The sequence below is a fragment of the Ictalurus punctatus genome, chromosome 17 (genome assembly GCF_001660625.3).
Source record: "Ictalurus punctatus breed USDA103 chromosome 17, Coco_2.0, whole genome shotgun sequence".
Lineage (NCBI taxonomy): Eukaryota > Metazoa > Chordata > Actinopteri > Siluriformes > Ictaluridae > Ictalurus > Ictalurus punctatus.
Genome location: NC_030432.2, coordinates 17,762,098 through 17,787,913, shown reverse-complemented (window position 1 = coordinate 17,787,913; position 25,816 = coordinate 17,762,098). Strand labels below are relative to the sequence as shown.

At 37.9% G+C, this 25,816-nt stretch overlaps 1 protein-coding gene across 1 annotated transcript; it reads left to right on the top strand.

The window, feature by feature from the left end:
* The first annotated feature begins 1,239 nt into the window (after nucleotides 1-1,239).
* dhx16 (DEAH (Asp-Glu-Ala-His) box polypeptide 16) lies at nucleotides 1,240-25,742 on the top strand. The gene is made up of 21 exons (XM_017490979.3): nucleotides 1,240-1,343; nucleotides 2,046-2,244; nucleotides 2,338-2,576; nucleotides 5,028-5,205; nucleotides 5,323-5,379; nucleotides 5,544-5,798; nucleotides 5,991-6,230; nucleotides 9,192-9,380; nucleotides 9,496-9,606; nucleotides 9,795-9,910; nucleotides 10,496-10,706; nucleotides 10,839-10,937; nucleotides 11,048-11,200; nucleotides 12,312-12,452; nucleotides 14,168-14,330; nucleotides 15,060-15,178; nucleotides 15,576-15,643; nucleotides 15,747-15,909; nucleotides 19,286-19,447; nucleotides 22,733-22,906; nucleotides 24,952-25,742. Exons 2-21 carry the CDS (start codon nucleotides 2,047-2,049, stop codon nucleotides 25,078-25,080), a joined length of 3,165 nt encoding a protein of 1,054 aa, XP_017346468.1. The 5' UTR covers nucleotides 1,240-1,343; nucleotide 2,046; the 3' UTR covers nucleotides 25,081-25,742.
* Nucleotides 25,743-25,816: the final 74 nt, after the last annotated feature.

Sequence of the window (25,816 nt, the reverse complement as noted above, 5' to 3'; positions counted from 1 at the left end):
AGAGCACCTATGAAACCAGACCTGCTAAATGACTTATCTGTCTGATCTATTGTGTCCCTACATCTCTTGTAGAAGTTTAAGTTCTGGTACCCTTAACCTACTGACAACTCATTATTAATTTTTTTCTTTGTTGTTTTCTCGTGATCTCGGTTTAATTTTTCTGTGTACTCGTCATCCATCGTCTCGAAGTCAATGGGTTTTTGATTAAATGCCTGAAACAAGGTCTGTGGTTGACGCAAGCTCAAGATATGTTCAATTTTTATACTATGACATAAAATATCAGTAACACCAAACTCAGGATTTAATAAATACATAAAACATTTTATTTATTTGGCTTGAAAAAGACGGTTGCTAACAAGTGGCTAAATGGGAGTTGTCGGAAGCGTAGTGGTGATGACGTTGAAGTCATGCGACCGTGGTATAGTTCGTTTATAGCCTAACATTAGCTTTGACTTCTGGTGATTGTATTTCGGCTTCAGAATTCATAAATGTTGTGTTCATGTGTGAAGATTGTCTTAATGAACGAAACATGTAAGAATCATAAACTTTTGTTGGTCACAGAGTTTATTTTCTGCAATAATCCAAAAGCCAATGGGGAAAAAATCCTATTGGCTTTTTGTCGAGGGAAACAGGGTGAAGCTCACTTCCGGATAGGCCTACAAAAATACCTCATCAGGGTAGGATTGATGACTTCCACATTAGTGTCTGAGAAGGGGACACCCCTCTCTCTTGATATAAAGTCCATCTCTACATCAGGCAGTTATTATATTTATGATGGCGAAGATGCCAACATGCAAGCTCCATTCACAAAGCAGGAGATTTTCTCAGAATAAAATGACATAATGAGAAAACAGTTTTGGTTATGTCAAGATCACGAGAAAACCTTGACCTACACAGTTTCTTGTTCAAGGCTAAAACGCAGAGGAGAGAGCGCCTTTTCGGAATATCTTTCCAGTGCAATTTAAGAGTTTCACCCGTCTTTAAATCTCTTCTGAAAACTTATTTGTTTTCCTTAGCTTGTAAATACTTGTTAATTGTCGCTACTTGTTATGTTTTAAATATTGTATTTGTCTACTTTGCTCATGTACAGCACTTTGGTCAGTCCTGATGCTGTTTTAAAAGTGCTTTATGAATAAATAAATGAACTCAACTGACAAACGGTTGTTTTGTATGATCTTTTCCCCTTTGTTTTAAGGGGAACTAACCATTTTCAATCCTCTCGTGTGCACTGTTTACAGTGACCTTGGGCTTATGAAAACCTTTATTTTGTCGCGTGGGCACCAACTGTAACCCGGAAGTAAATAACCCGGACGAAGACGAAAGCGTGAGCAGCAAAGACTAGTGTGAGATGATATTACTATTTAGTATTTTCATTGCTAATGTGGATATGACTTTAATAATCTACGACGTGTAACTGTTTATCGCAACACTTCTTTATATGCAAATAAATTTAAAAGCGAGTCATTTTAACTGTTCAGCAGATAGCTAGTTGCTAAGCCAAAACGACAGCTTGCACTAACAGTGTGGTGTAAATTACTTTGTGTTTTGTTCTGTAATATACGGTTTTGCACGCGCCTCTTCGGTTAGTGGAAACCTCTTTTTAGGTAGTGTGTGTGTGTGTGTGTTTGTTTTCGAAAGTGAATGTTGTGGTTTTAAATTGTGACTGTTGTGAATATCGCAGTCATTTGTGACCGAAATATCGCGATACTTGAGGATATTTTCACGGAGTGCGATATGTATCGCGATATTTAGTTTCCTTCAGGTTTTGCTTACAAAATGCCAACAAACCAGTGGAACCACATTGATGAAAAATATTTCTATTAACTTTTATTATGTTACAGGATATATTTAAGCACTTAACAATGAAAAGGAAGAAACAATCTGTGCAAAATTTCTTTGATTCACCAAACTTACAAACTATTTGTTTTTGGCATTAATCTCAGTTCCAGTTATACATATTATAATTCAGATGTTTTGTTTACATACAGAGATGACTGGAACAATAACAGTACCCTAACATTTCTTGTTTATATTCCAACATTCAGCATGGCCAATCTGGAGCAGTGGGTCAGCGACAGGCTCCATGACATCCTGGGCCTAAGTGACCGATACGTGGCCCAGTTTATGATTGGCCTGGCGCAGAAATCCTCCGCCCCGCAGGACTTTGTGGCACGTCTGCAACAGACCGGCACCATCGACATTGACCCGAGAGTAACCGCGTTTGCTCAGGAGTTATACAACAAGGTACAAACTATCTAACAGTCAGAGAAGCCATTTTACTGCATTGGTGAGCCATAATTTTGATGATTCAGATTTTTTTTTTCAATTTCTGTTCAGGTTCCAAAGAAACAGATTGTGGAAAAACCATCCAGAGCCATCGAGCGCCAGGTGATCGAGATGGAACGAAAGAACAGGACCTACACTTTGTTGGAGGACAGTGACAGCGATGGAGAGGCATCCAGAGAAGGAGGGAAGGAGAAGAAGATCAGAGAAAAGGACAGAGGAAAGAAGAGGAAGCACTTCAGGCAAAAAAGAGACGAAAGTCCCTTGTCGAGTGAGGACGACGGAAAGAATAGGTGGGTTCTTGCAGACTTTGGTGTCTTAATGGAGAACGTATTGCTTGATGAGAATGTACTACAGATGAACATTAACACAAAGAATTTGTTGCACAATAAAACTTCAGAGGTCAAAGAAACCTCATAGATAAGGTGGAAATATACTTCACTTTCACAATGCGTATCACACGCACACACACAGCTGCTACTCGTTTGTTTTTGTTTGTTCACATACTTGCTTGTATCTTAAGTACATCTGGAGGATTAAAAGTACCATCCACTAGATGGCACATCAGAGCCAAAACATCCCTGTTCATCTGGTTTCCGAGTCAAAATATAATGTTCATACATTTTATTCACAGCAGTGTAAAACAGACTGCTGAGCTCCTTTTCCCTTTAAAACCTTCCGCCATCGGCGTGATTGTTGTCGTGATCTGCTTAAACTAAAAAATAAGCTTTAAAGGGATTTTAAATATTTAAACACTAACTGTAATAGAAAAACTGTTTTTAGGGATAGTACTGAATAACTATAGTAGTATGTAATTATGTGATACAGTTGGGGAGCTATACTGCGTCCATTATTTACGTTGGTAGTGCATGCCAAATAAGTGCAGGATATACATGGTGGCCATCTTGTGTATGCATAGTTAACAGTTAGTATAAATCAACCTTGTTCTAGATTTTAAAACCACATTTCAGATTTAAATATGAAATATTGTTTCCTGAATGTTGCAACTATTCATGCTATTATTGGGAAATCTCAAGTTCGAATAAAGCCCCCACGTCCGAAATAGCATGCATCAGTCACAGGAATTTCTTGGCTCGTTTATATTGAATTGGATGTATTTAGCTACAACTAGGGGTTCGTTGATCCTTCGTTTTCCATTCTTTAAAATATGTAATATAATATATCATGGCATCAGAGCTCTGAATATGAAGCGTTACCTGATACTGACATCCTGACAGTAACAGAGATCAGACTCTCTAAAAGCTTCTGTTGCCAAGTTATGCAAAAACTTTGAAGACATGTTGTGTTTTGTGTTCACGGTGTTCATGTGCAAGATCTTTGTCATGTCAATCAACATTGTATGCAGTCATGGTGTAAAATACATCAGTACATCAGAATGGAACAACACAAGAAAGCTTAGGCTACTTCTTCATATGTAGAGCAGAGATAGTTATATAAGTAATTATATCTTGGCAGTTGTTTGAAATCTGCGCCACTTCTAGATTATTTTCCTTTCACTGGAATGATGTATTTCAAATAATTTGGAGATGTTTTTAAATCCCTTTCCAGACTCATAGGCATCCACAACCTTTTTTTCTGAAGACCTTTCAGAACTCTTTAGATCTTGGCTTGATTACACCACACACTTCAATAACAATGGGAACACCAGACACTAGATATGAGGGGGTATAAATAAGACCGGTTCCACCTGCACTCCCTAAGCAGGTTCTAATCCCTGGCACCCGATCTTCAACACCTGATTCTAATTATATGGATTTGAAGGATAAATGTAGGGGTGTGTACTTACTTTTTCAATTTTGTTTATTTAAATTGTGCAAATTACTAAAAAAGTCACTTTTATGTGTCATTTGATAGTGTATCAACTTTATTAATATGTACTGTTTCAAAGAGGATAAAAAAAAAAGTTTGCTTGCCCAAATATGTCAAAAAAGCCACCAATTTCCATAGAGTGTACATATTTTTTCACATGACTGTATATTATAAATTATATTTGAAATGTTTTTATGGGTCTTCAAAACAAAGATTGCGCTAAATAAACATGCACAAGTTTTATTTATGCAAGCAAAATAAACTAAATCCTTGACAGAAATGAATTAAAATGTATTGCAAACTTGAAAGGGCATGAAAAATGTATCTAAATACTGTGCAAGCATTTAATATCCATAAGCTGTACGTGCAGGTCTTAGTACACTGTGCATAAAAAAAGAAAAAAAAAGGTGTCTCCAGGTTTAATAGCATTTGCATTAATCTGTCATTGAGTACCTGATTGTAGTTATCTCAAACACTACAACCCGGCTGGACTAATTCAGTTCTCGTGTGCGTTTGAAGAACCAAATTATCTTGTTTGGAATTATCACGATTATTAAATCTGACACATGCCATTTTTATATTAGATTTGTTAAACAATGTATGAAGAACGGGGCTCTGATTCGATACAGATCCAACCTTTTTAGGCTCTTATCAGCGCCGTATTAAATCGGTGCATCCCTAACTAGCAGTCAGCAGCATGCTAACCCTCCAACGGTGGTAACTATTGTGCAACACATGGAGTTCAACCTACAAGATGGAAATCATTAGTGAGTAAACACAACGAATTTTGGGTAAAAAAAAACAAACAAACAAGTGAAACAAACTGTATATTCTGACGAGAGTTAATCGTAGGATTATTTATTTAGATTTTCCATTTTATTCGTTCTAATCACACTTCTTACTTTGCACACCAGCAAATCGTCTTCACTTGAAGCAAAGAAAGCCCAGAAAGAAGATGACGAGGAAGAGGAGTGGGAGAAGGAGGAGAGAGAAAGACTGCAGGACTTGGAGGAGAGGGACGCCTTTGCAGAACGTGTAAAGCAGAAGGATAAAGACAAGACGAGGCACATACTCGAGCGAAATGACAAAAAGGTAGACTACCCCAAAAAAAACCCCAAAAAGGTTTCATTAAATCTTTCAAACCTTCTCATTAACAACATGGTGGGAATGATGCGTTATCACAAGAACCTCGAACTGTCTCCTGTTTAGGCATACGAGGAAGCACAGAAGCGACTGAAGGTGGCTGACGAAGATCAGAAGAAAATGGTAAGATATACTTTCACACTGTCCTGCATGTACACACACAATTTAACTGTGAATACATAAATGCTTTTGTTTTAAATTGTTCCTCTTTCACGCTGTATCGTATTTGTTATGGATTATATAATAAAACAGTATCTATATATTTGTTCTTGCACATTCTTTCACAGCTGCCCGAGCTGCGGAAACAGTCACGGCGTGAGTACCTGTCCAAGCGTGAGCAGGAGAAGCTGGAGGACCTGGAGGCCGAGATTATAGATGAGGAGTACCTTTTCACCAGCGATAATCTCACTGAGCGTGAGAAGAAAGACTTGGAATACAAGAAACGAATCAGAGACCTGGCTCGAGACTATAAGACTGCCGGCGCAAAGGAGAAGGAAGAGAGGAAAAACCGCTACTACATGCCCGAGGAGATACGTAATAAAGTAATGCAGAGCAATTTGGACACAGAAACCTAACTGTTCCCTGAATTACATGTGAAGTAGATGCTTTTTGGTATAAGATTAGATGGTACTTTTTCTTTTAATCCCAGGTTGGGAAATTCCAGAAATTTCTTTCCTTCGGTTGCTTAATTTGGTCTGTATTTGATCTCCTGGCTTTCTTGTTATCACCATCAGAATATTCCTCAGAGGGACATGGAGTTGGAGTTTGATGAGGGCTACAAAGAGGGTGGAGGAGAGCAGGGGCGATGGGAGGAGGCACGGGTCGCCACAGCCACTCTGCAGTTCGGGGCCAGAGAGGAGCGAGAGCGGCGTATAAAGGAGGAGAAAGAGAAATACCAGCTAGTGCTCGAAGAGGACGAGATGATTAATTTTGTGAGCACTGCTATCACCATGAAAGGAACGCTCTCTGAAAAGGTTGGTACATAAAAACGTCCAGTCCTTCAGTGTGGGAAGAAACACCTATTAGTAATAAGGCTGGGAATCAGTAGGCACGTAACCAACCGATTCGGATTTAGTTCAGGGTAGCTATTCTTCAGGCATTGTTTTTTATTTATTCATACGATGAGATTTTTTTCTTCTTCATTTTTTAACTTCGTTTTAATCTATAATTTTACTCTATCATGGAAAACATCAGGCGTACAGTTGAGGTCATAAGTTTACTTACACCTTGCAGAATCTGCAGAATGTTAATAATTAAAAAAAAAAAAAAGGATCAAAACTTGCTTTTTGTTTATTATTTAGTTCTGCTCTGAATCAGCTATTTCGTATAACAGATGTTTACATATAGTCCACAAGACACAAGAATAACTGAATTTACACAAATGAACCAGTTCAAACTTTTACATACCCTTGATTCGTAATACTGTGTGTTCTTACTTGGATGATCAGCAACTGTTTTTATGTTTGTGCTAGTTGTTCATGAGACCCTTGGTTGTCCCGAGTCCTTGGAGTAGACAAAAAGAATCCATTTAAACAAATGAGACAAAAATATTATACTTGGTCATTTATCTATTGAGGAAAATGATCCAATATTATCTATTAGTGACAAAAGTATGTGAACCCCTAAGTTTAGCAGTTTAATTTGAAGGTGAAATTAGTGTCAGGTGTTTTCAATCAACCATTGATGGGTGTGAGTGAGCGCCCTGTTTTATTTAAAGAACAGGGATCTATCAAAGTCTGCTTTTCACAACACATGTTTGTGGAAGTGTATCATGGCATGAACAAAGGAGATTTCTGTGGACCTCAGAAACAGAGTTGTTGATGTTCATCAGGCTGGAAAAAGGCTACAAAACCATCTCTAAAGAGTTTGGACTCCATCAATCCACAGTCAGACAGCTTGTGTTCAAATGGAGGAAATTTAAGAGCATTGTTACCCTCCCCAGGAGCGGTCTACCAACAAAGATCACTCCAAAAGCCAGACGTGTAAATGTCCACGAGGTCACAAAGGAACCAGGGTAACCTTTAAGCAACTAAAGGCCTCTCTCACATTGGCTAATGTTAATATTCATGAGTCCACCATCAGGTGACACTGAACAACTATGGAGTGCATGGCAGGGTTGCAATTAGAAAACCACTGCTCTCTAAAATGAACACTGCTGCCCTTCTGCAGTTTGCTTAAGATCACCCGGACAAGCCAGAAGGCTATTGGGAAAATGTTTTGTGGATAGATGAGACCAAAATGGTTTAAATGAGAAGGGTTATGTTTGGAGAAAGGAAAACACTGCATTCTAGCATAAGAACCTTATCCCATCTGTGAAACATGGTGGTGGTAGTATCATGGTTTGGGCCTGTTTTGCTGCATCTGGGTCAGGGTGGTTTACCATCATTGCTGGAACAACGAATTCTGAATCATATCAGTGAATTCTAAAGGAAAATCTCAGGACATCTGTCCATGAACTGAATTTCAAGAGAAAGTGGGTCATGCAAGAAGACAACAACCCTAAAGGCACAAGTCATTCTACCAGAGAATGGTTAAAGAAGTATAAAGTTAATGTTTTGGACTGGCCATGTCAAAGTCCTGACCTTAATCCAATGCAAGCATTCCGTGTGAGGAAACCCACCAACACATACTTTTGCCACTCACAGATGGGTAATACTGGATCAATAAATAAAAGAACAAGTATAATATTTTTGTCTCATTTATTTAATTGGGTTGTCTTTGTCTACTTTTAGAACTTGTGTGAGAATCTGGTGATTTTTTTTATGTCATATTTATGCAAATTTATGATCCCTGTAATTTTTTTTAATTATTAACATTTTGGAGATTCTGCAAGGCGTATGTAAACTTATGACCTGAACTGTGATTTGCAATAATGTTTATTCTCCATCAGAAAACCTGTGGTACTGTTTTGTTAAGCCTTTATTGAAGTATGTTCGTGTGTTGTGCAGAGATGCAGAAATTTTATACAAGAGAATTGAGATGCATATAATTCCAGGTAGAATTACTTAGGGATTTCAGCTGGTTCCTTGCCTTACCTTGGAGAACTGCTTTTTCTTAGCATGTTCAGTACTTTCTGTGTCATTCCACATGACTTTATTTATCAACTTTAATGTTGTGAATTCTTTTTATTTCCAGATTTCTTCAGTTAATACTGGTGAATTCATGAAAAATTCATGCATTATTGAAAATATATTTACTGAAAAAAACATTTACTCATTCAATACTTATTTCCCCCACTGTAACACTTTGTTTCCATCCTTAAATAGTATGCATATCTTATAACCTTCTAAGTTTCTTTCTCTTGAAGTTAAAAGAAACAGTGGCTTGTTTGAGCCCTTCATCCTGAAGACTTTCCTGCGATGGAAAGCTTAAATTTAGACCTTTGCCTCTGACTTTTAAGTGCTGATACTGGGGCCTTCTTCCAAAAAAACAAAAAAAAAACAACAAAAAATGTCTCCTCACATTAATTCTCACCATACCAACAATTGCACATTGTTAAATACTTTAATGTGGAGCATCCTCTAAACATGCCCCTCTGTTGTTTGTTACTATGGAAGTGCATTAGAGCGAGCTCATATAAACCTGTGACTTACCTTGAGCCGGCACTTCTGTCAGAGGTGCTGTTACTGTGATATAAAGGCATATAATATTACTTTTTTTTATTAACCCTGAAATATGATATTATCTTCTGTTAATACAAAAAAAACTCCTATAATTTTATTCATCTTTTATTTTATATTCTACTTGCTGATAAGTGTGACGTTCCTTGTGAAAATCAGTCTACCTGCAAGTTTTGTTCAATTACTATAAGCATTATTCTCTATTATTCTCCTCAGTCTTATTATTCTCTATTCATTAGTCTTATTATTTTCTTTTGTTTTTTATTTTTACTTTTAAATTTTTTTTATGTTTCTTCTCTCTCCGATTGCTGACAGGATAACGAACCTGAGCTATCTCAGGCTGAAAAGCAGAAGCAGTCCATCCAGGAAGTGAGACGCAGCCTGCCCATATTTCCCTACAGAGAGGACCTCCTCGCTGCCATCAGAGACCACCAGATCCTGGTTATCGAGGGTGAGACCGGCTCAGGCAAGACAACGCAGATTCCTCAGTACCTCCTAGAGGACGTAAGTATTAACCATAGAAGACTAATTTCCATTAGTGACTTTTTCATTCAAAAGTTTGAAGATCACTCATTTTCTATATTTTCAATGCTTCAGTGTCATTGTGTGTCTATCTCAGGGTTATACCCAAGGAGGGATGAAGCTTGGTTGCACCCAGCCTCGAAGAGTTGCAGCTATGTCTGTAGCAGCCAGAGTAGCTCAGGAAATGGCAGTGAAGCTGGGGAATGAGGTGAGAATTTTAATTCATGTTAATGAAATTAATATGCAACACTGGTTTTGTGGATTTTCCTGTCAATGACTCGCAACTTCTTTACATCCGAGTGGAAAACTGTAATGATGAAACTGAAAACTGGAATATTACTGATACTGAAAGATTAGCACGTTAAGGTTGTTTGTTTATCTGCTTTTCTTTCTCAGGTGGGTTACAGTATCCGGTTTGAGGACTGCACATCAGAACGCACCGTGCTCAAGTACATGACTGACGGCATGTTGTTGAGAGAGTTCCTCACCGAGCCCGACTTGGCTAGTTATAGGTAGAGATGAGACATTTAGCCAGAATTTTCCTACATATCACAATATTTTCAACATTTTGGTAGTGGTATACATCAGTTTTATACACGGTTTTTATTATAATTTTGTATAACTACAATCATATATATTTCCATTCGCAGAAATGAATGCAAAATCAAGCAATATTCGGGGGAGCTTGCAATTTTTAAAAATGACTGCAGATTTTCTGCAGATTTGGGTAGAGTCGCGCCATGTGACGTCACGACGCACCATGTGACATCACGACGCGCGTACGGCCAAAGCCCGTTTAGATTCACGTGCGTCGAGGATGAGTACAGCTAAAAGGTCTCATTTACCAACAAACATCACTGAAATGTGATGAAAACAATTTTCATGCAATTGCAATTTCACCAACTGAAGTAGTTTTCCGCAAAAAAAGCTCTGCAAGCTGCATTGCATATTTTGGATAAAACCGCAGCAAAATTTTTGGCTGCAATGAACACCAAAAAAAAACCCTGAAATCCTGTAATTTGCTTACCGCTGTAGGTGTGATTCTGAGTCATAAACGTAATATTGATTGAACTGTGTATTTTTGCTCTTGTCTGTAGTGTAATCATCATTGATGAGGCTCACGAGAGGACATTACACACAGACATACTGTTTGGGCTGATTAAAGACATCGCACGTTTCCGGCCGGACCTGAAAGTGCTGGTGGCTAGCGCTACTCTAGACACGGAGCGTTTCTCCTGTTTCTTCGACGACGCTCCTGTGTTCAGGATCCCAGGCCGCAGGTTTCCTGTCGACATCTACTACACCAAGGCACGAGCTACTCAGTGACGGCACTCGTCTGTTCTAACGTCAACTCTAATTTATACAAGCTGTAGAAGCAGTCGTTTTACATGCATTGAAATGAATGTTTACCAATCAATATTCATGTCTCGCGTTGTCTAGGCTCCCGAAGCCGATTATCTAGAGGCGTGTGTGGTTTCGGTACTACAGATTCACGTGACGCAGGCTCCTGGAGACATCCTTGTGTTCCTCACAGGACAGGTCAGTCCAGTCTGTCTTAGAAAGAACACTACCACGCAGACCTCTCTTTTATCTGGGTTTTTTTTTTGTTTTGTTTTGTTTTTTTTGAAAGCTGCTCTTGTGTACTGTAGGAAGAGATCGAGGCCTGCTGTGAGCTTCTGCAGGAGAGATGTAGGAGGCTTGGCTCAAAGATCTCTGAGCTCATTGTGCTCCCTATCTATGCCAACCTGCCCTCAGACATGCAAGCTAAGATTTTTAACCCCACACCACCTGGAGCTCGCAAGGTACTTTTCCCTACACTTCCTCCGCTGTTTAGTGTTTGTTACCAAGAGACCATTTGACCCTGATCACAGCTCACATGACTCAATGTAAGAATAAATAATGCTTTTTGCAACAGGTGGTTGAACAGGACTAACAGCTAATGATGTTTTGGGTAGTGAGAATGCTGAGCAGGTCAATTCAAACCCTGTTTATTAAATTGTAAACTCATATTTACAGTTACATACACAAAACCAGCTATGATTATACACTCGATGACCACTTTATTAGGAACACCTGTACATATTAACATTAAGCCACAAAGGCAGATTAGAGGCTACAGTGGCCACAGGTTCACCATAAGCAGGACAGTTAAAGATTTGTGGGGGTGGTCCTCTAATTCCTGGTCTTTTGACAAATCTTTACTGACCCACTTTTGGTGAGCCCGTACCTACTGTAGCCTCAGATTACTGTTCATGGCTGACAGGAGTGGAACCTTATGTGCTCTTCTGCTGCGGTGGCTCATCTGCCTCAAGGTGTATTCCAAGATGCTTTTCTGCTCACCATGGTTGTAAAGAGTGATTATTTGAGTTAACATTTCCTTGCTTTTAGCTCAAACTGTCTCTCTCGTCAACAAGGCATTTCCTCCCACCGAACTTCCGCTCGCGCAATGTTTTTAGCTTTTTACACCATTCTGAGTGAAAATCCCAGGAGATCAGCCATTTCTGATGTACTCAGTTCTCACACTAGTTTGTTTTGCTAGTTTGAGGTTTGTCACTTTGTTCAGACTCGAAGTTTTTCCCTGCTCGCCGCTTAATCGCAGACACCCATCCATTCTAACGGACAGATCTCACATATACTCGACATGATTATGTCTCTTAAAAATGTATCAGAATACGATACGCATCTCACAAATTGTGAATGATTTACCAGATATAATAAGAAAATACTGTAATAGAGAATATGAAACATTTCTGAAATTATCACTTGCCTTACATTTTGTTAATTATGTGTAGCAAATAAAAAGAAAAGTGAGACACTGACTATCAAGCTAACTGACAACATGGCAGCAAAAATAATGACACTATAACTGCAAATCATATTGTGAAATTTTTCATTCATGATCTAATTTCTCAGGTTGTGGTAGCCACAAACATCGCAGAAACCTCGCTCACCATTGACGGCATCATCTATGTGATTGACCCTGGCTTCTGCAAACAGAAGAGCTACAATGCCCGAACAGGGATGGAGTCTTTGATTGTTACGCCATGCTCACGGGTAAAGCATGCACATCTTTTTACACTATTTTTGTGTTGAACACAATTCTGCTGTGCTGACAAAACGACTCGCTTTTCGGGAAAAAAAAAACTAAAATGGTTACGACGAAGTGGGCATTCCAGCAGCCCACATGGTCTTAGCCAGGGTTAACTAGCTGACAAATAAGGAAAGCTTATATCTGCTGCTAAAACAGTGCATAAACTATACATATACATCTGCACCCTCTCACCTCAAACCACACCTCAAACTTGTTTGTGCTTTCTGACACTCTATGATGCATGCAGCTATGACATTTTGACTAGGAATTAACCGTCATTCATGTGATTGGGATTAACAAATGTCTTTCCTGTTTACCTCTTTTTATAAGTGTAACAATAGCCTAGTAATGTGTGTACACAGCCAATCATTAGCACTGACTAGAGGTTACTGCACTTTAACAATGTACTGTAGTAAATACAGAAAATAATAGTGTCTTATTCTGTACTAATGTGTTCAAACTTGTCATTACAAGTTACAACTCCTCTATATGTCACCGAGTTGCAGAATTGGATAGAGTAGCCAAAAATTTTACTCAAGTACAAGTAAAACTACTTTATAAAAAATAATGACTCAACTAACAGTAAAAGTGATGATGTTAATAATTACTTGAGTAAGAGTAATAAAGTATCAAATGAGAAGACTACGACAAGTAGCAAGTTACTAGTTACTTCGGATCTGATTAAAACGAAGGGAAGATCATGAGTCTCAGACTACACGGGGAACTGTAAGTCATATAAAGCCACACACACACACCAAAAAACAAACTCCCAAATCCCAACAGTTGACTGTCTTTATTTTCACAACATGTTAACAACACAAACTTGTCTGCATTTGCATTTAAACAAGATAACAGAGAACAAAAGAACAGACTATGGAACAGAACAAGAGAAAGTGTGTGTGTAGAGAGAGAGTGAGAGAAAGTATGTTTGTGTGTGTGTGTGTTTGCTGTCTCCGCTAAAAAGTGAGCGGTTGTTGTGTCCGCATTCAGCCCACTGCAGCGTGTCGTGAGACTCGCAACCTCATTATACATGATATATACGAATTATTAAAACTACCTATATTCATTAACATCGAAATGAAAACCACTGAAAATTAACTTGAGTAATAGTATAGAAGTATGGCTCGTTAAACCTACTCTTAAAAGTATTTTTTTTTTCCCCTGAAAAGTAAATGTCGCACATTACTACCCACCTCCGTTGTGGTGGACGGCAGAGACGTATTTAATAATTACTGACTTTGTACATTTATATGGAAACATTCTGTGGAATCTAATTAGACTGACATGATTTAATTCTGATCAGTTTAAATTATTTCAGTTCTGCATTCAAGTTCAGTTGTTGCTAAAACATTAGCAACAAACAGATTAAAGTTGGAATAACTTTTTTTAATATCTATTTAAATAATTTTATTGTATTATTTTTTAATGAAATGTAACAATCTGGACACTCAGTTTGCATGACGTGAAACTGGAAGCTATAACTGCAGGCTTGCTTAGTTTTTAGCTACATTAACCGAGTCGCCACAGATTTTGGACACCAGATACATCTGGGCTGCTTGACTGTATTGACAGTTTAACTAGTTAAAAAAAAAAAAATAGTGAGCGATCTGGTTTTCTTTTGTTCACAGTTCTTTTGTTTCATGCTGAATAGTGCTGTTAAAGCTCACTTTTCTGACAGGCTTCAGCTAATCAGCGGGCAGGCCGAGCAGGTCGGGTAGCTGCAGGCAGATGTTTCAGGCTCTATACGGCCTGGGCCTTCAAACACGAGATGGAGGAAACCACAGTTCCTGAAATCCAGAGGACCAACCTGGGCAACGTGGTCCTGCTCCTGAAGAGTCTGGGTACGGCTGGAAATATAAATGAGAAATATTGTACAAGTGGTGTTATTCTACAAGGAGTACTGATCCACAGTACTTACAATTTGTCTGACTCGTTTTTCTTTAAGCAAGTCTTTAAATAACTATTTGCCGAAATGTCATACCGCAAAAAAAAAAAAAATCAGCTTTCTCACAGATGATTTTGTTCAGTCTGCTCATATTAAACTTCTCCTTTATTGTTTAACTTCACTGAGCATTGTGTGCCCCAGTTCCAGTTTTTCATGACGTTGGTTCAGCGCACTCGTTGTTTCATGGAACAGCATTCCTGCTTACATGTGCTCATTGTTTACATGTGCAAGTCACATAGCACGTAGAGCAAGAATTAAGATAAGTCTTAATTTGGAAGCGGTGTGGCACATGTCGAATGCATGCCGAACTAGACTGTGAGCATTGTTTACTTCTAAACATTTCAAAGAATGACATTTGTCAAAACTCCAAAGAATGTTTTCCTTTGGAACCAGACAAATATCCAGCAACGCATGTATCTAAAACAGTTTTTAACCTAATGATGGTGTACCACTTTACAAATTACTCAACAGCACTGCAGAGTAATGGTGCAATGTCTATAATAGCATGTTTTTGTAGTCTATGTAGACTGATAAACATAGATTGATGTTCATTTTCTCCAAACCCATTGTTTTTATTTTATCTATAAATAATGGTATGGTGCATGTTTGATTGTTTGATTGACAGGCATAAATGATCTGATCCATTTTGACTTCATGGACCCTCCTCCACACGAAACCCTGGTGCTGGCACTTGAGCAGCTTTACGCCCTGGGTGCCCTTAACCACCTCGGAGAACTCACTAAGGTACATCAGCGTTCATCCGTCTCTTATGTTCCTAGAGATGAGCTGTAGTAACACCTTACCACAATGCTGTTGAATTCTCAGATCTGATTTATCAGGAAGTGTATAGTATAATTTTCTATAACAGTAGCTCTGACGGTAGTCTTTACTCAAATTCAAATCATAGGTTTGATATACATACACACACTAACTCTAACCCTTTTAATATCTTATATAGACAGCTTGTTTATAATGAATAAAACTGGGGAAATGCGTTCTGATACTAGACATCAAAATGGCATATAACTGGTTTTTACAACAATAACACTTTTATGAAGAGTGTTTCAATAGATAACTTTGCAGACTGCTACATGTGACGTGTGTATAATGTGACTAACTTGGTTCTGTTGCTCTGTGTTAGTTGGGGAGGAGGATGGCTGAGCTGCCTGTCGACCCCATGCTGAGTAAAATGATCTTGGCTTCTGAAGAGTAAGTCTCTACGCTGATGTTTCCAGTCACAGCTATTAAAAAAAATTCCTCTGTGATTTTCCTTAATTGTCATTTCATGTAACCATTTCTTTGTGTCCTGCAGGTATAAATGCTCAGAGGAGGTGTTGACTATCGCCGCCATGTTGTCAGTCAACAACTCCATCTTCTACAGGCCAAAAGACAAGGTGGTGCATGCGGACAATGCCCGAATGAACTTTGTGGTGCCGGGAGGAGACCATCTGATGCTCCTCAATGTTTACACTCAGGTAACATGATTGTGTGGAAGGATTTTACTTCCTTATACCTGCCAAAGCTGTAACTGGATGTGTTCTTGATGGAACTGGTTTAACTTGTAGCTGAAACTACAGAATCTGTGTTTACTGCTGTCATAATGCAGTGTGAAGAAATGTTGAGCAACAAAGGTATTTTCATTACTGTCATTTAATAAATCTTATTTTTTTTCTAAGATAGAGTTTACTTTGCGTTCATCGTATTTGTGACTTACCGTGCTGTGAAAAAGTATTTTCCTGATTTCTTCTGTTTTTGTGTATATCTCATACTAAATTGTTTGAGAAATTAAAGCTAAATCTAAGATAAAACAAAGGCTACCTGAGGAAACAAAAAATACAGTTTTGAAATGATAGTTATTTACTGAAGCAAAAAAGTTATCCTATACCAACTGGGTCTGTGTGAAAATGTATCTGCCCCTGTAGTTACTAATTCCCCAAATCTATGAAACTGCATTCATAATGGGGTTCAGCTGGACTAGACGCAACCAGGCTTGATGACTGCAAACTCTGTTCAATCACATCAACACTTAAATAGAACTTTTTCAACAGCGTGAAGTTGGTTAAAAGGTCTTACCAAGTAACACATTATGCCAAAATTGAAAGAAATTCCAGAAATGATGAGGAAGAAGGTGAATGAAATACATCAATCTGGGAAGGGTTACAAAGCTATTTCAAATGCTCTGGGACTCCAAAGAACCATAGTAGTGAACCTTCCCAAAAGTGGCTGATCTTCCAAAATTCCTCCAAGAGCACAGTACCTACTCATCCAGGAAGTCACAAAAGAGCCAAGGACAACATCAAACCTACAGGCCTCTCTTGCATCAATAAAGGTCACTGTTGACTCCACTATCAGAAAGACTCTGGGCAAAAATGGCATCCATGGAAGAGTGGCAGGTTGAAAACCACTGCTAACCCAAAGGAACATTTAAGACTCGTATGAATTTTGCCCAAACATGCCTTGATCTTCAAACCTTTTGGGAGAATGTTCTGTGGATTGATGAGTTGAATGTGGAACTGTTTGGAAGACAGTAACCTGTAACCCTGTTACATCTGGTGTAAACCAAACACAGAATTCCACAGAAAGAACATCATACCTACGGTCAAGCATGGTGGTAGCAGTGTGATGGTGTGGGGATGCTTTGCTGCTTCAGGGCCTGGTCAACTTACAATAATTGAGAGAAACATGAATTTTTCTCTCTACCAGAAAATCCTAAAGGAGAATGTCTGATCTTCAGTCCCTAATTTGAAACTCAAGCGCAACTAAATTATGCAGCAAGACAATGATCTAAAACATAAGAGTAAGTCCTAGTCCTAGAAGGAAGTGAAAGACTGATCTCCAGTTATCGGAAGCGCTTGGTTGCAGTTATTGCTGCTAAAGGCGTCTCAACCATATTTTAAGTTTAAGGGAGCAATTTTTTTTCACATTGGTAAGAGGTGGTGGATAACTTTTTTTGCTTCAATAAAAATAAATAAATAAATACTGTATTGTGTGTTTACTCGGGTTGCCTTTGTTTTATGTTGTATTTCGTCTGAAGATCTAAATCTAAATTTAGTATGAGAGATACACAAAAACAGAAGAAATCAGGATGGGGCAAATACTTTTTTCACAGCATACTGTATGTTTCCATCAAACATTTGGATTATGGCTGTAACAATACAGAATTCTACAACTAACCATGTACCTACTGAGTATACCATGTAATAAACCTCTCTGCTGTATTTTTCCATTCACCATCTATTAGTTTCTTGTACCTTGAGGACATACAGTACTAATTTCTGACAGGCTGGCTTATATTGGACACCAATTGTAAATTGAGTCAAAAAGTTCTAAATTGTCATTTTGACACTGCTCATAACTTTAGACCAGTGGTTCTTAACCCAGAAGAGATCAGAAGGGGGGTGCAATTTGTTTTCAAGAAAAAAAACACAGACAGGGCATCATTTGGTTACTCTGTGTATTTTATTGCTTTTCAAATAGGATGTGCATAATTGAAAAACCCCCGCGTTCCCTCTCCCTCTGTATTTTCTTTTTGCTGCAGAGAGGTGGAGTTTAGCCTGCCTTTTATCTAGCCGTCAGTGCCGACCAGTGTTGCCAACTTAGCGACTTTTCAGGCCCCTTTAGCCACTTTTTTTTTGCAAAAAAAAAAAAGTGCCTAGCGACAAATCTAGCGACTTTTTTGGCAAAGCTTAGCAACTTTCCAAATGTCTCCAGTACAGTCCTGCAAGTGCGAGATCTTGCTTTCCCGCTGCACTCTCAACTCTCTCTGCGCCTGCTCTTTTCAGGGAGTGGCTGAGAGCCGGAGATTTAACAATGTCATGAATAACGAGACGCGCCCTTCATCCCCATTTACATCATTCGTATTCAAATGTTTTTAGAATGTAAGACGAATGTAATGCAACATGTTTTAGATGTAAAATAGTACGTTATTACAGCCTAGTTCTCTCGTTCAAAGTAATTATAGGGTCCAGAAACATTTTTGATCATTCGTGTTCCATACCTGTCTGTTATATAGTTTTATAAAAGTTATTTAAAAAAATAGTAAGCTATGAAAAATAATTTTAAAAAGTACAAAAGCAAAAAATATTTATCTATCTGTCTATCAAAACAGATTATAGATTAAGTTATATATAGATAGATTTTATGTAGAATAGATAATCATACCTGGTGTCCTCCAACATGGGGGGGAGGGGGTACCACATGATATGGGAGGCTCGGGGGGTTTACGTTACAAACGGTTGATAACCTCTGAGCTAGACTACACTAGACCTCTAGACCTGTTCCTAGAGTCTGTTGCTTTGTGTGTGGTGAAAAGTACTAGACAGTAAGGTTGCTCATTTAAGAAAAAAAGGAACGTGTGTGTGTGTGTGTGTGTGTGTGTGTGTGTGTATATATATATATATATATATATGTATGTATATATATATGTGTATGTGTATGTGTATATATATATATATGTCTCAAAAAACCAAACACTCATATGTAGCTATGATGTAAGCAAGATAATTCTCGGCAAAGCTTCGCACTGTGGTGTTTTTTCCCCTCTGCTTTGTCAGCTTTTTTCACCCTGATACAGTGACACTTTGTTATTCCTCACATATAGGCCAAGCAAAGCTGTCTGACTGTCTTCCCACAGCCTGTCTCATTGTTTTGACCTACTTACATACAAAGATTCACACAAATGTGCAGACTCAAGTAATTCATTTAAATGGCAAAGAATTTACTGAATTGTTATTGAATGTAAGTTTCAGATTAATATTAGCATGTTATTGGCCCTTAATAATGCAGTCTTATCAAAATAAAATGCTGCATTTCATCTTTATTTCACTGTTTTTCTCCCTCTTTCTGTTGCAGTGGGTGGAGAGTGGTTATTCCACACAGTGGTGTTTTGAAAACTTTATCCAGTTTCGCTCGATGAGGCGGGCACGTGACGTGAGGGAGCAGCTGGAGGGGCTGATGGACAGAATCGAGGTGGAATTGTGCAGCGCTAACGGTGACAACATCTCCATCCGCAAGGTAGCTGCGCTCCTCGTCCCCTTCTCCTTTATCCTAGCTCTTCTAGAAACTTCTAGCACTAAAGTTATTTTCATCGCTGGCATCCGAATCTTATTTTCTCCAAGCCAAACTACAGTAGGACCCCCGCATCTGCAGGGGATTTTTTTATGACCATGGACAGTAGTGAACACTATATACAGTATAAACCTATGATGAAGTTTCATTTATAAATTAGGTACAATAAGGCATTCAAAAGAATAACTAATAATAAAATAGAACAATTATAAATAAAGGTTATGTGAATGTGGTCTCTCCCTCTCGTGCTCTCTCTCTCTCTAAAATAATTATTATACTGTAATCACCCTTCTTCTTCTATATCGGACAAAGGGATGATTAACATCCCAGGCGGGACTACACAGATTTCATCACGTTACTCAGAGTGGCACGCAGTTTAAATGATGAGTGTTTACTGTATTTCTGGAATTTTCTTTTTAATTTTTTTGTTAAATGAAACGGCGGTAACTGAAACAGCGGATACAGGGGTTTTACTGTATACTTTACATGCATCATATCTGACATTTGTATTTCCATAAAGCATTCTGATTCTGGCTATAATATTATAGTATTCCATGTACTGTATATAACCCTGTAGCGAGAGAATTTGTAGTAAAAGAAAACATTGCTGTGTTTTTTCATTGGCCATCTATTAGTTTCTTGTACCTTGAAGACATGTAGTGCTGCTTTACCTTGAAAAATATAGTACTATATAACAGGCTGACTGGTCGTTCCTGATGCCGTGACGGTGAACATAAATTACAGGGTAAATTAAACCCATATTTGCGCTTCGATATTGCAAACAGACTAATAAATAATAAATACACGTTATCCCCTTCTCCTTTATCCTACCTCCTATAACACAGAGGATTATATCTCATTTACATATTCTTCAGGCTTTGAATTCAAGATGGATGCTAAGACATGAGATTAAATCTGTCTCAATCAAAATATTTTATATTGTAATATGTAAATGTTTTTTTTTTTATTGTTGTTCTTTCCACACTGTCATATTTAGTCAGCTACCTGTATGATACGTTCACTCTCTGAGTCCATAACAGTTGTTTTTCCTTGTGACTTTTCCATTGCATCCGATTTCATGTTCACACACATGCGCGCGCGCACACACACACACACACACACACACACACACACACACACACACACACACAGTGTTTTTATAGGTGCATTGCTTTGTACATTGCTCCTGTTCTACTCCCTTGCCATTACGTAGATTCTCATATTCACATATTCAAAGGAAGGCATTGCTGTTTAATAGCACTTGTGCATGCACACACAGAGAAAGGACTAGTCACTGTGTGCACACATTCAGCTGAAGGATGATGACATTATTACAAATTTTACCATTCTACTTTTTTTTTTTCTTTTTTTTAAATTTCTGCCTTTAAAAAAAAAAAAAAGAGTTGTGGAAGTTTTCCATCAAATGGCTGCTCATAGAAAAAAAGGTCAATTGAAGTTAAGCAAAATATGGTCTAAACAAAACAACAAATGGAAAAAATAACAAACACGGTTAAGATGCTCCAGAGGAGATAAAGAATTGAAGTGCTTATTATAGCAGTGAGTAATTCGGGTGTGTTGCTGTCGGAGAAGCTGTACACCTTATTGGAATGTTGTTGCACTTGCTCCAGTCTTGGTTATGAACGTGGTCATAATTGGTCATAAGTGGTCATAAGTGTTTTACCTTAAAGTTAAGACGCATAAGCAGGGAGATTAAAATCGTATAAATCAATATTTTATTGAAAATTGCAACACAAGTCACTTCATAGCTGCAGAGTTATTTTATAATAATAAAATATAATATAATATAATAATAGTAATTATATAACACTGTCCGAATAAATGAGTAAGGAGTGGGCATTAAAATATAATTATCTACTACATGATTTATTTTCCAGACTTTTCAGTGTTAGATTTTTTATTTTTATAATGCATTTCATATATTGTGGAATTGCCTGATATACAGTGCCCTCCACTAATATTGGCACCCTTGGTAAATATGGGCAAAGAAGGCTGTGAGAAATTGTCTTTATTGTTTAATCTTTTGATCTTGTGTTCAAAAATTTCACAGAAATACTCTGCTCTCATGGATATCAAAGAATTGCAAACAAACACAGGTTTATCAAAAAAAAATTTTTTTTAAATCTTTGTTACATTTGTGTGCAACAGTTATTGGCACCTGTTTGAATTCATATGAGTAAAATATATTTGAAATATATTCCCATTGATATTTAAAAATTTTTAGTACACCTGGGTGACTAGGAACAGGAAATTGTTCAACCATGACTTCCTGTTCGACAGGGATATAAATATGAGATAACACACAGGCAAAATTCCCATAGTCATTCACAATAATGGGTAAGACCAAGGAATATAGCTGTGATGTGCGGCAAAAAGTTGTTAAGCTTCACAGAATGGGAAGTGGCTATAAGAAAATGTTTTTATGCCAGGGGACCTGGACATTTTGTTAGGATACATGGCATTGTGGACTCCGACAAAAATCAACAGATATTAAATGAAAACGTGACTGCCACTTCCAGAAATCTTAAAATGGGCTGTGACTGGATCTTTCAGCAGGACAATGATCCAAAACATACATCTAAATCAACACAAAAATGGTTTACTGTCCACAAAATCAAGGTCCTGCCATGGCCATCCACATCTTGAAATTTGAAGGATCTGGAGAGATTCTGTATGGAGGAATGGTCTCGGATCACTTGCCGTGTATTCTCCAACCTCATCAGGCATTATAGGAGATGACTCAGAGCTGTTATCTTGGCAAAGGGCGGTAGCACAAAGTATTGACTAAAGGGGTGCCAATGTTTCTCACCTACAATTAAACCAAGATATTGTTTTGATAAACCTGTGTTGGGATTGCAATTGCTTGATATCCATGAGAGCAGAAAATTTTTGTGAAATTTTTTTAACAAAAGGTTAAAAAATAACCATTTTCACAACCTTCTTTTTATTAATTTCTTTTTATTCTTAATATTTACCAAAGGGTGCCAATATTAGTGGAGGGCACTTTATTTTATTTTTTTAACCAAACACCCCTCTCCCTTCATATGTCTTACAGCATATCTCTGTGCTCTTTCTAGTTCCAAGAAAGACTAAAATGGATGGCTCACACTTTTCAATGAGACTTATCATAACCTGTTTATGTAACATTTGTAATAGTGTAATATAACAAGCTATTGTTTTTATGAAATACATACGTTTTTGCATATCTTGTAGGCAGTCACAGCGGGTTATTTCTACCACACGTCTCGTCTCAGTAAGGGAGGCTACAAAACTGTGAAGCACCAGCAGACGGTGTATGTGCACCCCAACAGCTCACTGTTTGAGGAACAGCCACGCTGGCTCATCTACCATGAGCTAGTCTTCACCACCAAGGAGTTCATGAGACAGGTCAGATTTTCTTTCTGTTAACTTTCTATTCTACTAACATCACGTCACTCAGCATATACAGCATTGTTTATTTTATATACATTTTTCTATTTTTCCATAGGAAAAAGAAGTTACACCCTCTTTCTATTCTGTTTTTATTTATCGGGGTCTAAGTAATAATTGTGTGGTCCTCACTAGCTTCTACAAACAAACAACTAACTTTAGTTGACCATAAAACACCACAGGTTTCAATATGTAGTCTTTTTTTTTTGTTTGTTATTTTTTTGTTTCCAAAACATGTACTGCAACCAGGTGGGAAAAACGTAAAGTGTTGAACCATGGTGGAAGGTGAACCTTGGTCCCAGTTCTCAAATCTCTGGAAGACTGAAACAGGTTCCCTCAACAATTTCCCTGTTTTTAGCATCATCCATCATTCCTTCATTTCTGACAAGTTTCCCAGTCCCTACCGATGGAAAAACATCCCCACAGCATGATGCTGCCACCACCATGCTTGGTGTTCTCGGGGTGATGAGGTGTTGGGTTCATATGTTTGTCTCCCACATGCCTTTTGGTGAACAGCAAATGTGTTTTCTTATTTTTATTTTTATTTTTTTATTTTAAGCAAAGGCATTTTTCTGCCACTCTTCCGTAACGCCCAGCATTGTGGAGTGTATGGCTTAAAGTGGTCCTATGAACAGATACTCCGATCTCTGCTGTGGAGCTTTGCAGCTCCTTCAGGGTCATCTTTGGTCTCTTGGTTGCCTTTCTGATTTTATGCCCTCCTTGCCTGGTCTGTGAGGTTTTGGTGGGCAGCCTTCTCTTGGCAGGTTTGTTGTGGTGCCATATTCTTTCCGTTTTTTTAATAATGGACTTAATGGATGCTCAGTGGGATCTTCAAAGTTTCTGATATTTTTTTTATAACCTAATAAAACCTAATCTGAACTTCTCCACATCTTTGTCCATGACCTGCTTGGAGAGCTCCTTGGTCTTCATGGGGCTGCTTGCTTGGTAATGGCACTTGCTCAGTGGCGTTGCAGACTCTGGTGTCTTTAAGAACAGGTGTATTATACTGAGATCACATGACAGATCATGTGATGCTTAGATTGCACACAGGTGGACATTATTGAACTAATTATGTGACTTCTGAAGGTAATTGTTTGCACCAGATCTTATTTAAGGGCTTCATAGCAAAAAGGGTATATATATATATATATATATATATATATATATATATATATATATATATATATATATATATATATATATATATATATATATATATATACACATGCACTACTTCTACGTTTTTAATTTTTTAGAATTTTTTTAAAACAAGTTTTTTTGTTGTTGTTTTTTTCATTTCACTTCACCAATTTGGACTATTTTGTGTATGTCCATAACATGAAATCCAAATAAAAATCCATTAAAATTATATGTTGTAAAATGCAACAAAACAGGAAAAAATGCCTTGGGGGCGTTGAATACTTTTGCAAGGCACTGTAGAGGTAATCACACTTCTTAATGATTAAATAATCTTAGTAACACTTGGCTGCTAATTACTCTCTTAATGATTGGAAGTACCCACCTGGTTTCTGAATGTTGGTTTACTTTTTGGGGAAAAAATGACTAGATATTGAAATCTGTTGCTTTTTGGATGTTGTTGTTATCACCTGAGGTTATTTGCTTGTTTATAGAAGTTGGTGTGGACCAAACAGTTGTTATGTAGGCCCTGATAAATAAAAACATACAATTCAAAGAGGGTGTACTTTCTTTTTCCCATATATATATATATATATATATATGTATGGTCAGGGTCAGGGTCAGGGTCGTGGTGGGTCTATCCTGAGAACAGTGGCTGTGAGATGGGAATACACCCTGAATAGGATGCCATTTGATTGCAGGGCACCATGCGCACACATTCACACCTAGGCACCATTTATAGAAGCCAGGTCATCTACCGGCATGTTTGTTGGTGGGAGAAAACCGGAAAATCCAGAGGAACCCCATGTGATTTTTACTGATATTTATCTTTGTCATTTCCAAATTTGTTTCTCCAACCCTTTTAGGTGATTGAGATAGAAAGCGGCTGGCTCTTAGAGGTGGCTCCTCACTACTACAAGAGCAAAGAGCTGGAAGACAGCAGCAGTAAGAAAATGCCTCGCAAACAGGGCAAAGCTGCGGAGGAGCTCGGCTGAATTTGGAGAACAGCCTGTCGTCTGTCGTTTCTCATGCAGGCCTCAGCTCATCTGGCCCAACAGAGAGTGAAATCAGGAGAGACTGAGAACAAACGCTGTTCAGAACCGGAGCGCTTGTGGTCAAAATGCCTTTTGAAGCTACTAGCAATTGCTCTTTATTAGTGTGTTTTTAGAGTGGAGGTGATCAATATAGCTCTATGAAACATGTTTGAGGTGGTATTTAAACCTCTTCGCTAATGGCAGTGTTAAAAAAGCACCAATAAAGCAAGAAATAATGGCTACAATAAGGACTGCAGAAAGATGAGTTTTTCTAGCTTATTTTTGAGGAAAGACTCCACCCCTTTTTTTTCTATTTTTATGTTGTTAAATATATTCTTTTATAATTTCTTATTCATGATTGTAGACTAATAAGCAATATCGCCAGCCCATCAAAGGAATGACCGGCATGTTATCTTAAGGCTATGACTCTGAGCTAGTTTGTTTTACAGCACACAGAGGGTGTGTACTAAGTTAAGTATTACTGCACAGTCCAGATGCATTTCCACATATGGGCCAAATGTGTAGATATCCTCTTATTATATATCAAAACAAGAGTTAGTTTGATGTTTCTGGATCTTCTGTACTGGCTGTGTTTGATGATAAAAATATATTTTTTAATACAGCCCCCTTGTTTTTTCCTTCCTTGGCTGGACTTGAAACAGTGGTGGAAAGGAAAAGATGATCACACTCACACTTA

Excerpts from the sequence above, each read along its gene's own strand:
- dhx16 (XM_017490979.3), top strand. The coding sequence starts at position 2,047 with ATGGCCAATCTGGAGCAGTGGGTCAGCGACAGGCTCCATGACATCCTG. Across the intron at positions 6,231-9,191 it reads AAGGAACGCTCTCTGAAAAG|GATAACGAACCTGAGCTATC; the intron begins GTTGGTACATAA and ends GATTGCTGACAG. Across the intron at positions 15,644-15,746 it reads ATGATCTTGGCTTCTGAAGA|GTATAAATGCTCAGAGGAGG; the intron begins GTAAGTCTCTAC and ends TGTGTCCTGCAG.